This window comes from Carassius carassius, chromosome 23, assembly GCF_963082965.1.
Source record: "Carassius carassius chromosome 23, fCarCar2.1, whole genome shotgun sequence".
Taxonomy (NCBI): domain Eukaryota; kingdom Metazoa; phylum Chordata; class Actinopteri; order Cypriniformes; family Cyprinidae; genus Carassius; species Carassius carassius.
Window position 1 is genome coordinate 22,927,558 of NC_081777.1, and position 13,294 is coordinate 22,940,851.

The 13,294-nt window shown below is 38.9% G+C and overlaps 1 protein-coding gene across 3 annotated transcripts in view; it reads right to left on the reverse strand.

Moving 5' to 3' along the window:
- The window catches only part of si:ch211-212o1.2 (uncharacterized protein LOC492735 homolog), a 32,465-nt gene extending 19,171 nt beyond the window's left edge, over positions 1 to 13,294 (reverse strand). Inside the window, exons 1-2 of one of the 3 annotated variants that reach the window (XM_059506585.1) lie at positions 13,128 to 13,294; positions 12,760 to 12,924 (exon numbers count right to left, since the gene is read on the reverse strand). In XM_059506585.1, the coding sequence (XP_059362568.1) occupies positions 12,760 to 12,919 (160 nt within the window). In that variant the 5' untranslated portion in view covers positions 12,920 to 12,924; positions 13,128 to 13,294. Of the gene's footprint in view, positions 1 to 12,759; positions 12,977 to 13,003; positions 13,088 to 13,127 lie in introns of those variants that run through there. The other 2 variants (XM_059506587.1, XM_059506586.1) reach the window with 2 other exon arrangements.

A 13,294-nucleotide genomic window follows, 5' to 3' on the forward strand; every position in this document is an offset into this window, starting at 1 on the left:
TAATGACATAATTTTCATTTTTGGATGAACTAACCCTTTAATTGCAAGCTCACAACTTGGATAAATTGTGACTTAATTTTTATTTTAAAATATGACTGCTGTGATGCTAAAGATATACCAATGCCAATGTACAGTACTGTTAACGCCATCAGGAATGGGGAGAATATAAAATTCTTGTTCTGACTCATATAGTACAGTAACACTTATTAACATTAAAAAAAAAAAAAAAAAACACTGGTTTCTATATACCAGAAAATATATAAGGGAACGGATGATCAAGCGTCAGCTGACGTTGTTAATAGAGCACATACTCACTTTCTGATAGCGCAATGAATTGTGAAGCTGGACTAAATGTGGGAGCTCAACAGGAAGTGAAGGGGATGAAAAAGTCCAGGTGCAGCACATCCAGGTGTGGGACCATGAGGGCTCAAACTAGACATAGTGCTCTTTTCTTTACAACAATATCACAGCAGTCCCAAACATGGTTTTCAAATCTGAAGGAGGTTTGCATGAAAGCACTTCTACGGTAATTCTTTTTTATAGAGGAACAATATTACAGCTCTTTTGACAGAATATCACGGAAAGGAAAAGTGGGAAAATATCTACCGCTGATCAACACTTCACATGACACCATCTCTGAGAACTTCCAAAATTATTCAGAGACAGAAACCTGAAATTAAAAAAAAAAAAAAAACTTTAAGTTACCCACTCCAGCACTTGCGTCCTCTCTTTTCTGCCTTTTTTCTCTCTCACACAGACATGTGCGTACACACTCTCTCGCAGCAGTGGGGCAGCTGTCAGGTGATCAGCGTCAGTCCTTGGATCCTCCCGCTCCCCGGTGAGGGCAGAAACTAGGCCAGGCCTCGACAGAGCCGCCGTCGCCGTGCGCAGCCAGGAACACCGTCCCCCTGTCCACGGGACCTGAGCGGAGCGCTCATTAATACAGTCCTGACAACAACGTGCTCCCCTGCAAACCCCTGCACCATCGCTCACACCCGCAGCCCCTTTCCCGCTCGCTGGCGTGGGGAATTAACCTGGGAGGGGCGGGGGGAGGGTAGGGGGTGCTAATAGGCTGAAATTAATCAACGACGCCTGATTCGACGCAGAGGTGCGGCTGGAGTGTCAAACAACGTCCGTGAATGCTAATGGAGTTCTTGGTCTCTCACTCTGTCATGATGTGCGCAAGTTTCTGCGGCAGGCTGTAATACGCCGTCGTCCATCCTCAAGTTTCCACGCGCTTCACCTGCTGATGCATGCAAGCACGGTTATACAGTTTGAGACGAACAACCTAGTGAATCTTTCCTGTGTAAGCCATTTTGTTCAACGTTACACTTATGTAAATGAAAAAAAAAATGCTGGTTCAGAGGGATCATTCACCCAAATATGATCATGCATGTTACTTTAATAGGACTCTAAGGCTCCAAAAATGAATACAATTAAATGGACAGTTTCAGTTCCCATAGATTAACTTCTACCTTATGTAGTCCAGTTCCTTTTCAATGTTGCTCAAGTTTTCTGCTGTCTTTAATTTTGTATTTGCACAATGTGGAGGTAAGTTCATACATTTAAAAATCTTCCCAGTCTGCTGTCATTTGTTCAGACATCCGATTCAAACATAATGCACAAGATATGTTTTGGTAACTCTACAATAAGAAAATCTACTTCACTAGCTAATTACTGTTCAACAGTGATTCTATAGAGCAAAACATGTGGAAGTCCAAAGACAAAAATCTAAAGACTGCACTTTTTTTCTCTGATGCAAGGTATGAGCGAAAATTACAATGTAAGCCAATAGCACCCAAAACGGTTTGTTAACCAACATTCGTCAAAATGTTTTCTTTTATGTTCCACAGGAAAAAAATAATAATAATAATAATATGCATACAGCATGAAAAAACATGACTATCCCTTTAAAAGTACCATAAAAGAAATAAAATATTAAGTGTATGTTTTCTGAAGAAATACAATAGAATTGTGTCACGAACAAACCAAAATTGAAGTTGTTCTCCACTACAAATATGGATACCTGTGCTAGCTCATAAAAAGAGCAAGGATTGAATTGAGATGTATTCTATGAATCAGCTGATCCGGTTCACGAAATTGGTCTCGAATCAAAATGATTCATTTTTGATTCAGTTCTCAAGTTATGCTCACAGATTCAAAAATCTGAATTAAGTAAACATCCACTTAAATTAAACGTATTATGTCTTTAAGTCCACTTTTGATTCTTTTCACTACTAAATACCTTATTCAAATGTAATTACATAGAAAAAGAGGAACCCATCACATTGTTGCAAACGTCATGATTTGTGCCCTCCTGTACGCCAAACAAGTTTTGGAAAGACAAACAATGGAAGTTTAAATTTTTGGATGAACTAATCCTGTAATAAATGAGGGCAGAAAAACTTTTACAGCTCTAACAAGCTGATGGGACGTCTGATAGGACGCTTAGATCCCATGCCGAGTCAGGGTGAGTTCAGATGAAAAGGGGTGGGGTGCGGGGGGCACGGTGGTGGTTTATCACCTGTCACGCTAGCAGAAGTCAGCGAGTGTGAACAGTATGTGTTGTTTGTGCTGCGGAGAGATGGGTGTTTTTTCTGTCTCTATCCTCAACGAACAAAGAGCTCTTTTCTTCGGCGGGCTCTCCTGATGGGGCTGTGGTGGTGCGCGGGCCCCTCTGTTCTCAGCGCAACCGCGGCACTGAAAGAATAGCTCTCACCTCCTCTGGAGAAGCAAACAAAAAGCAACTCACAGACTCAGAATAGCAGCCTTTCAGAGGGCCGGCCATGCCACAAAGTCCTGCCAACATGCCATGACTGAGCCATTCTCTACCCCACATCACCTCCCCCCTAACAATGCCAAGGGCATCTACATGTGGGCAAAAAGGAAACTGTATTGATTTAGGAACATCAAATGCTGGCCAGGAAAATGAACCTCATATTAGCACACACAATTATATTTAGCGGGATACATAATAGCACAGACGCGCACACACACTGTCCCCTTGCCAGCTCTCTGTAGGCCTGTCTTCAGAAGGGACTTTGGAAAAGAAGGGAGAGACAGGAAAAGTGGGTCATACATGGCGAGAGGAAGAGAAAGAGTGAGAGAGAGGGAGGTAGAATTCCCCTGATCAGGACAAATGGATCAGTCACAGGCCTTGTTGCTTTCATCTGTTCTCAGTGGACAACTCAACCTGGGACACACACGCTAACACATCTACCCAGACACACTCACACACACTCACACACACACACACATTTTGTGCCATACAATGCTTTATGTTATTTTCAAAAAAATAGCCAAGTATGTGAGGAGTGATAGACAGTTTTTTTTTTGTTACAAAAGAGAGACAAACACATTTTGGACTGGGTGAACAAAAAAGTTCACCACTAGGGACAAAAGTTGATTTCTAGGGATGTTAATCATAAAAAAAAAAGATCAAATGTGATTTATGTGGTGAAACTAGATTACATAGTACAATGTTCATAAAACATTTTTCAAAAAATGTTTTGTAGAAAATTAATACTTTTATCCAGTAAGGATGCATTAAATTGATCAGAAGTGACAGTAAAGATGTATCATGTAAAAAAAAAAATATTTCAAATAACTGATGGCTTTTATTCATCAAAGAATCTTGAAAAAATAAGAAAGATAATTATGCAACACAAATGTTTTTGTCACTATTTAATAATAGAAAATGTTTATTAAGGATCAAATCAGCATATTAATGATTTCTGAAGGATCATTTGACACTGAAGATTGGAATAATAGCTGCTAAAAATTAGCTCTGCGTCACAGGTGTAAATTACATTATAAAGGATATTAAAATAAAAAACATTTTAAATTTCAATGTTGTTGTTACACAATATTACAGTTCTTACTGTATTTTCTGTTAAATGAGTGGAGCCTTGATGTGCATAAGAGACTTGAAAAATAAAATACTCAAACATTTGAAAGGTTGTGTGTGTATATATATATTTTGGCCATATATATATGTGGTATATATATATTTGGTATATATATATGTGAGATTTCCTATAACAAAATCATAAAAAAATAATTCTAAAAAAGGAACTGGTTCTCTGATCCCATTCCTTCTAGTTATCCCCATTTTTAAATAGAGAGATTGGTAGACACATTTATAAGTTTCTGTGTGTGTACCTATTCAGACCGACCCTGATATGGGCCACAGATGACAGGCTTAGGAAAGAGCGACCCTGAGACAACCCCCACTGCCACACACCTGCCACACACACACACTACCTTTTAATATCTCCAAATCTCCAGAGTGACAAGCGCTGAAGGTCACTGCGAGAGGTTGTACACAATCAGTCAGGACAGGCAGATTGAACGAAACACGTCGTCCCATACACTCAAAATCATGTTTCTCACATTTTTACATTACGAACTAGAATCCGAACCTCTGACCTCGGGAATGCAAAGAGTTAAGCAGGTTTATGGCCTTTAGATTGAAATTCATTAATAAGGGAGAGAGGGATTAATATGCAGAGAGTGGATTTTAAATATTAAAAATTCACAGCGGAGCCACTTCACCGAGAACTCCATACTAAATACAGCGCTGATTGAGGACGGCGCGGGAAGGGCCGCGTTTAGAAATGGAATTTAGATAATAGTAATTATACGGCTCACCCACTGTCCCTGTCCCCAACTGCCACAAACCACCTGAATTCACACAGAAAGCTGATGGAGAACTCCATCAAATATTAATAACAGGCTGTGTGGTTCCAGTCTAAATGTATTTGGGCGCCCTGGTACGCTTCTATGTGCGTGTAGGCATGCAAAAGAGACAATTTTCTGTCTGCGCCGTTAACATCCTGGCGCATTTGACCCCCCCCCCCCCCCCCCCCCCATCCCAAAAGTGCTCGAGTGTGTGTGTGTGTGTGTGTCCGTTTGAGTGAGCGAATCTGGTTTTGTATCATGTATACAGCTGAGGTCCTAATGCATTTAGCTGCCCTGGTGTGTGTATAATTGAGAAGCCCAGCAGGAGAGGTTGCAGGTAGCCAGGTTCCCTTCCTCCTCGTCTCCCTCTCTTTTCTTCTCTCCCTCTTTCCCCTCGAGAGCCCACTTGGCTTTCGTTTACGCTGCCAGTGTGTAGTTCATGCTGGACGGAGTGGCGCAGTGAAAACCAGAGCAACACTATGTTTTGCGTCATATAGCGGGTGCTGATTCTGCTGCAGCCCAGGTCACAAGACCATCTCAGGTATATGGCCAAGAGCTTGCCGTTCAGAACCTTGAACCTGTGATGTTTTGACACCAGGGTCAGCGTACGAGAGCCGAGAGCACTCGGCAGGCATGACGGGGTCAAATTGGTGTGAGTTTGACGGCAACCGAGTTACAAATGCAATAGTTGTGCAGTCAGAAAGTGACTATGAGATTAGAGTAGCTGTGCACCCAGAGGTGTTCAGCTCTCTAAATCAGTGAAAGCTGCATCCAGCAGCTTTAGCAAGAAAAACTGTGGTCATCAGACTGCACAGACCATTAGCTGGAGTCTGCAGTTTGCCACAAAAGAGGACAGAATCTGCAAGAACCGTAGTGTAATTTAACAACCGACACTCAAGAAAGTCTGAAAAGTTTTGCTCCTTCTTGGAAAAACATATTTTGTAGTAGTAGATAAATGTTATGTTTCATCACAAAGATTCCTGTTCTTTCAAACCTTTGTGATTTTCTTTCTTCTGTGGAACACAAAAGACATTTAGCAGCCTGTGAAGTTTTGCTTTTCCATACAGTGAAAGTGAATTGCGAGCAGGGGTTTGCATCATTAAAGCAGTCTGTCAAGATCACAACAAACCATATTTAAATATTCAAACGCACAAATGGAATTTCAGTACCTTGGCAGAGAGAGACACACTGGTCTATGACTATGATAAAGCTTTTGTATGGCTTCAGAAGACTTAAGTACAGTGCAAAAGTCCTGTCATAGTGCTTTTTAAAGTCCCTAGTCACCATATAAAAAGACTGAACATTCTGCTAAATATCTCCTTACAATATGTGTTTCAAAGAAGAAAGTCATACAAGTACAGATGTTTCATATTTTGGCTTCTGTAACAAAATCTGCATAGGAATGTACATAGGTACATAGCAATGAACATAGGAGAGTCCAACACAACTTTTATAATAAAAATGAAACTTTTGCTCTAGTCATACACTATACTGTTCAAAAGTTTAAAGCAGTAAGATTGTTTTGGTTACGTTTTATTTTTAGGTGCCCTTGTTACAGTGTAATTATACATTTAAGTACTGAGTGATATTAATTAACTACATGGAACTACATACGGTTAGGGTTAGGGTTTGGTTTAGGGTTACTTGCATGTAATTATGCATTATTTATTTCCATTACAAAAGTAACTACATGTAACCTAGAACAAGGACACCTTAAAGTAACGTTTTATTCATGATTTTTTGTTCATTTATTTGGTCAAAAAACTGAATCAGTTATATCGTGAAATGTTATTACAATTTAAAACAACTGTTTTCTGGTTTACTTTTAATTTATTCCTTTTAGGGCAAAGCTGAATTTTCAGCATCATTACTCCAGTCTACAGTGTCACATGATCTTTCAGAAATCATTGTAATATGCTGATTTGGTGAATAAGAAACGTTTTATTATTAAGAACCTTGCTGCTTATTTTTCTTTTCAGGATTCTTTGATAAATATAAACCTGAAATCTTGCCATGTTGGATAAATTAAAACATACTTGCTCTATAAGTATCATTTAAAAATAAAATGAATAAAATTACTGATCTAAAACTTCTGAATGATGTATGGAGTTTATGATAGTTCATTCATTCATTTGTCAAGGCAGTCTTCCCATACAGTTCTCATTGCAGTTAATCAGTATATTTTTTTATAATGCATTCCAAAAAAAAAAAAAGTGATTAAAATCTAACCACACAGATTTACAATCTATTAGAAGCACACACTCATACTGTAGATGTTGATCAGTGAGATGGAAGACGGACTGTGGGTGTGTTGGATGTGTTGTATAGGATGTGGTGCAGTGTAGCAGGGCTGAAGGCAGGGTTATGCTCAGTGTCAAGCAGACGTGTCTGGTGACTTATTCTACTCCGTGGCCCGGTCTCTTCTCTGTGCTGAAACACACACCCCTGGCCCTGTGCCACAGATCGGAGTATTTGCCTACAAGGCAGCAAGCCGAAAGATCAACTGCTTCCTTTTGGCTCAGGCTCTTTTGTAACTTTTATTTCTTACATGGAAATGGTGCAGCGTCTCTGTTGCTAGCTTACTATTAACAGATAACGGATGCAAAACAATGAAATTATACTTTGCTGTGGCTGACGCATAAAGACTGCTGCATAATATTTTTGTGGAAACTGATCATTTTTTTTCAGGATTCTTTGATGAATAGAAAGTGCAAAAGAAATATTTAGCAACATTATAAATGTCTTTACTGACACTTTAGATCAATCTGAAGCATCATTGCTGAATGAAAGTAAAATTTTCACAATAGAACCCCAAGCTTTTTATGGAGGTGTATGTTCCTATTTGATGTGAAGAAGTACAACAGTGATTACTCTGCTAGCACATCTGTGTGAACATCTGTATGAACTGACATCATACGTTCACCAGATATCACCTTGAGAGCAGCTGGTAAAAAGTTAAAAATTCCCATTCGCCATCCAGGAGAATTTAAAGGGCAGATGAAACTGTGAAGGCATTCAGAGTCAGTCAGAGATTAGATAATCAAGAGAGAGTGAACCTAAGATCACAGGGTTAAAGGTAGACATAGCAGCTGCGACCTAAAGATACTCAGTGTGGATTTCTTTAGTAAATTTCCATCTCCAAGGCCACCAGATGACCTCAGACTGATCTAGGGCAAGGGATCAAAGTGACAGGAAAGTAAACAGCTGGATTTCAAGTGGTAAGACTTTGTGTAGCCTTTGCAAAAGGCAGTCCTCAACCCCTCCAGTTAAGAAAAGCCTAAGTTATAATTGTTAAATTGTCACTTCGTTTGTTTGTAATTTAAGGAGTTTGTTGTCAACTGACAGATGTACTACATACTGCAGTTTATTCTGGCCCAGAACTAGCAACTTAGACAGGAAGAAACCATCTGACCAACATAAAACAATCAACCACAGTTTTTGTTGTAACGCACTGTTTATCATCGGATAAATCGGAAATGGACCATATCACAATAACAGTGGTGTGAAAAAAAAATACAGAAAACACAAAATGTGAAAATTGTGCCCATACAAAAGTAGCAAAGATGAAAAAAAAAAGTAAAACAGTCGTTTTTTTTTTTTTTTATTCCATGTCACCAATCTTGTAAATAATTTCATCAAAATTAAACTAAAGCGTTCAACTGTATCAACCCTGTGCCTTGGAAATACAGCTTTTTTCCAGGCAGAAAGATTAAAGAAAAGATACATGTGCCTTTGAATTGCATAAAGTTTCACATTAACCTCAAAGCCTGCAGGAGGAAGAATCAATTTATTCTCAAACATAAAGATGTTTATATAACAGGAATGTATCTCTGAGTGAGTGGACTGTTGTGATGGAACGGATTCAGTCACAAAGAAGAGTAACGCTCCTGGTGTGCAGTGTTGACACGCTGTTGACTTATCTGCAGGATTGCTACCATAAATAAATATAGCGGTGTTTGACAGCAGATAAGCTTAAAATCACATTCACACTTGTAGGTCAGTAGGTCTATAGTGCCGTCCACACCTATTTACAGCTCGTATCATTCATCTTTCCACACGGGTCAAGCTTTTCTGTAGTCAAGACATCAGCCTGCCACAAATAAGAAGTGACTAAACCAATTGAAGATCACTGACTGCATAGTAAACTAGATCTTGCGACGTAATACTATATTGATCTCTTTTTCTCTCAAACACACGGCAAGCGCCCCGGTAACCAGAGCATAGCGGCTGGCAGAGGCGATGAGGGAAACAGAAAGTAGCCTGTAAATCCTGTTTACTTTGCGGTGAATCTGTAAAGTGGGATAAGAAGCACAAAGAGCAGTCAGTGGTGCATGACACGCAGACATATGGTGGGGAGAGGCGTCCAGCTGTTCCGCTGTCCTGGGGTTACAGTAATGAGCCGGAGGCTTCATTGAGCAGACTGAAGCCTCATCAATCCCTTTTCACCAGTAAGCCTCAACACTTCCAAACGCCATTCCCACTCACCTCATCTCAGACACAAACCAGCCTCAGACAAGCCTCCGGAGCGTCTGCTTTTAGCATCCTTGACATTATATTCTGTGGCTCAACCCTCTGCTCTCCATGTCCTCTCCAGGTGGACCACAGTTCAGCATCAGCTCATGCCAGCTGAATTCCATCAGAAGAAGTCAAGAGTCTCTCAGGTAACCGAACCATTGGATTCCAAGTCTATGGCACTTTTTGTGGATAAAGGATCTAATTAAAGGAATGAGGTGGACTAGACCATTTGGGGGTGGTGTGGTGTACTTAAACATTCAGGAATGGTAACCACAAGGTTGGTGGTTTGATACCTGCAGGAAGCGAGCCATGAGTCAATACCATTTTGGAACCACGTGGCACCAATCTAAAACAAATTCTTATGGTTCTGGTTGTACAGAATTAAATGACCTAAAGAATTTAAGATTCCCAGTCTTTGTCGGAATGCATTGAATTGGAATTACATTGGCCAAATATAAGTAAGCTCACAACTTACTTGAAATAAATCTTCTTCTCTTCTCTGTAAGGCTTACAAACCTTCAAACCTTTTTCAAAACTTGCTTTACCAATTTGTTACAAACTAATTAAATTGTACTATTCCCTTACATTCATGTTCAAAATGCGGTTCTATATCCTGTTTGAGAACACCATTTAAAATTAAATTTAAATCAGAATCGGAAATAATTCAGGGTGCTTTTCTATGTCTTAAAGACTAGTTCTTAATAAAGGTCATTTTTGAATAAATTAATACTTTTATTCAGCAAGGATTCCAAACTGACAGTTAAGACATTTAGAATGTTACAAAAATATATTTCAAATAAACACTATTGTTTTGAACTTTCTATTCATCATAGAATCCTGAAAGAGAACATGTATCACAGTTTTATTTCAAAAATATTAAGCAGAAAATTGATAATAAGTAATTAGAACAATAAGAAGTCATAATAAGACATGTTTCTAAATGAGCACCAAATCAGCATATTAGAGAGATTTTTGGAGGACTATGCGACACTAAAGACTGGAGTAATGACTACTGAAAGCTCACAGAAATAAATTAAAATGTTAAAATATTAAAATAGAAATCAGTTTTTTTTTTTTACTGAAATAATATTTCACAATAAGACTGTTTCTGCTAGAGTTTTGATCACATAAATGCAACATTGGTGACTCTAAACAACTTTTGAAAGGTAGTGTAATCTAAAAAATAGAATATCCCCCCCCCCCCCCCAACCACAGTCCTGTATGTCATGGACGATAAACTTTAAAAGTGTGGTAATTACTGCAAACCGCATGCTAACCACATCACAACCAAAACAACAATGCCAGCGTACTTTCCTTTAGGATCCCACAGATAAGCCTCTCCGACATGCACTTCACAGCTGGTGGATACTAAATTCGACTGAGCTCATCCAAAAATCCCATCCACAATCCCACCCAACCCCCCCCATTCACAGAGAGAAGCATCACAACATTATCTTATTAACCTCGCAAAACTTCTCTCAAACGTTCTCAACATGGCCAAGTAATTTACATGCTGGACGTGCCGGTGGTAGCATATGCTTAACGCGCTGGGTGCGTTGCCAAAGAAAATGGAGTGGTCATTATCATTCTTAATAGCATTTTGAGTTAAATCGATGTAGTTTTAATTGCAGCTGCACACTACAAGCGTCCCATGACACAATGAGACTGCTTCTGCAGCTAGAGGACAGTGGAGGGGGACTTTCAATGTTAAATCTTTTTTAGTTGGGGGTAGAAGGATGGCATGGTGGGGTCGGGGGTTAAAGGCTTTTCCTAACGCTGCTGATCTCCGGCTCATGATGTGCAGAGATGGAGCTGTTTTCCATTAAGCCTAAAGTGGAATGAAGTCAAATCTGAAACATGCATTAATTTGTTTATTTGGTGTTCCGTGTCAGACTCCCCACAGCGGACACAGGTCAAATAAAAAATATCAGCGGAAGCACAGCTTGTCAAAGAGGTCTAGTAACTGGGAACATCAAGGAACATCACAACAGACTTATGCAGTCATTCTAGATTACTGCATGCTTGATTTTTAAGATCATGGCAACACTTTTAATAAGGATATATTTGTTAACACGAACTAATGAAGAAAAATAAGCTACTAAAGCATCACAGTTAAAGTTACTTTTAACATTTACCAATACTGTAGATTATTTAAATCACAAGTTATATCTCATAATATTATTTAGTCCGACAACGAATGGCTTTATTTTGATTAACTAATGTTAACATAGATTAATAAATTCTGTAACAAATGTATTTCTCATTGTTAGTTAATGCTATTAATGAAGAGCAGATGGGACCTTATTGAAAAATTTCACCATAATAATTTTAGAGATTTTCTGAAGAATATTTCCTCTGCATAGCAGGTACCAACCCTTCAAATTAAAAGATATACATAATTGCACTTATCTGTGTAAAAATAAAATATTATGAAATATAAAATGAGTCCATATGACTTGACTTCTCCATACATCCCTGACATTAAAAATATATAAAAAGTAATATAAAACATCCCTAATATTTCCAATGGGAATATGCATACAAACACATACATACATACATACTTATACACACACACATATGTATATATAAAAACCACTTAAAAAGCTATTATTCATATTCACCAAATATGAATCATAAAGGTCTCCAAGTCTATAAAAATGTAAATGTTGTACAGCAAATCTTAAACAGTTAAAAGAATCAAAACAAATATGTCATCATTTACTCATGGCAGAATGTCACAATTCACTTTTATTTTATGGAAGAAAAAAAAAAGATGCACTGAATGGTGACAGCTGCCCAAAATTTCTTTTGTGTTCCAATAAGGGGGGAAAAAAAGTCAAAAAGGTCTTGATAAATGTGCGGGTCACGAGAAAATAATGACAGAATGTTCAACAGTTTAAACAGTTTCAACAGAGTAAACAGTTTGCAAACGATTCTCCTGTTCTCTGCACTTGGTGCTAACAGGTACAATTTCTAGTGTCATTTACTTCTAAGGGTTTAAACGCAGTGTTACAAGTTTTGCAAAGCAAATACAAATACACGCTACCCATAACTAGGAAATCTTATATTGCAGAAGGATGTTATACAAGCATCAACATTCATTATATTATGTTGATGTCATTCATGCGGTGCTGTCACATTATTGATCAAACGGGTCTCTACGCACAAAGCTACACGTAACTTTTGTGTGTGTGTGTGTGTGTGTGTGTATTTGGTTTGCAAAACTTGTAACACTGCGTTTAAACCCTTAGAAGTAAATGACACTAGAAATTGTACCTGTTAGCACCAAGTGCAGAGAACAAGAGAATCGTTTGCAAACTGTTTACTCTAAATTGAACATTCTGTCATTATTTTCTCGTGACCCTCACATTTATCAAGACCTTTTTGACTTCCCCCCCTTATTGGAACACAAAAGAAAAAATTTTTGGGCAGCTGTCACCATTCAGTGCATAATACTTTCCTGGCCTCAATGTGGCCCAATGATGCTGCAACGTGAAACACTAGAAAAACGATTCATATAAACACTGATGTGTTTAATGACACCCGATATTCCTGTCTTACCAGGAGAGTAAAGCTGGGCGAGCTGTCGGGCACCGGCGTGCTGCGGGCCCCAGCGAGGCGCGGTGCTGCGCGCAGCCGCTCCATGTTCATTTCCGTTCGGATCCTCCTCTGCCATAGACCGATGCCTGATCTCCGTCTCTGACAGTAGCACCGCAGCCATGCTCCCTTATGATGGCGTTTTCAGAGAAAATGCATTAATAATGACGCTGTATCGTGCATTTAGGTTTAGCACTAAACGACACACCTTTCCTGGTAAACCCACTGAGGTTCCTACTTCAGTGAAACATACCCGGAACTAAAATACGCACGAACTGCCTGTCTGATCCTTCGCTAGAATAAACAGACATATTATAATCATTATTGCTTACCTTGTTTCACCTCATGAGCTTAATGACTGATAAATTATACGCCACACAGGGCATCCGAACCAGGTCTTTAAACTGTCCGATAGCCTGAAAAAAAGTGAATATTTGTAAAACTTTTCTTCTGCTTGTGGTGTGGAGTGTTCTTAGGAACAGACGTAAAATGTATGTTT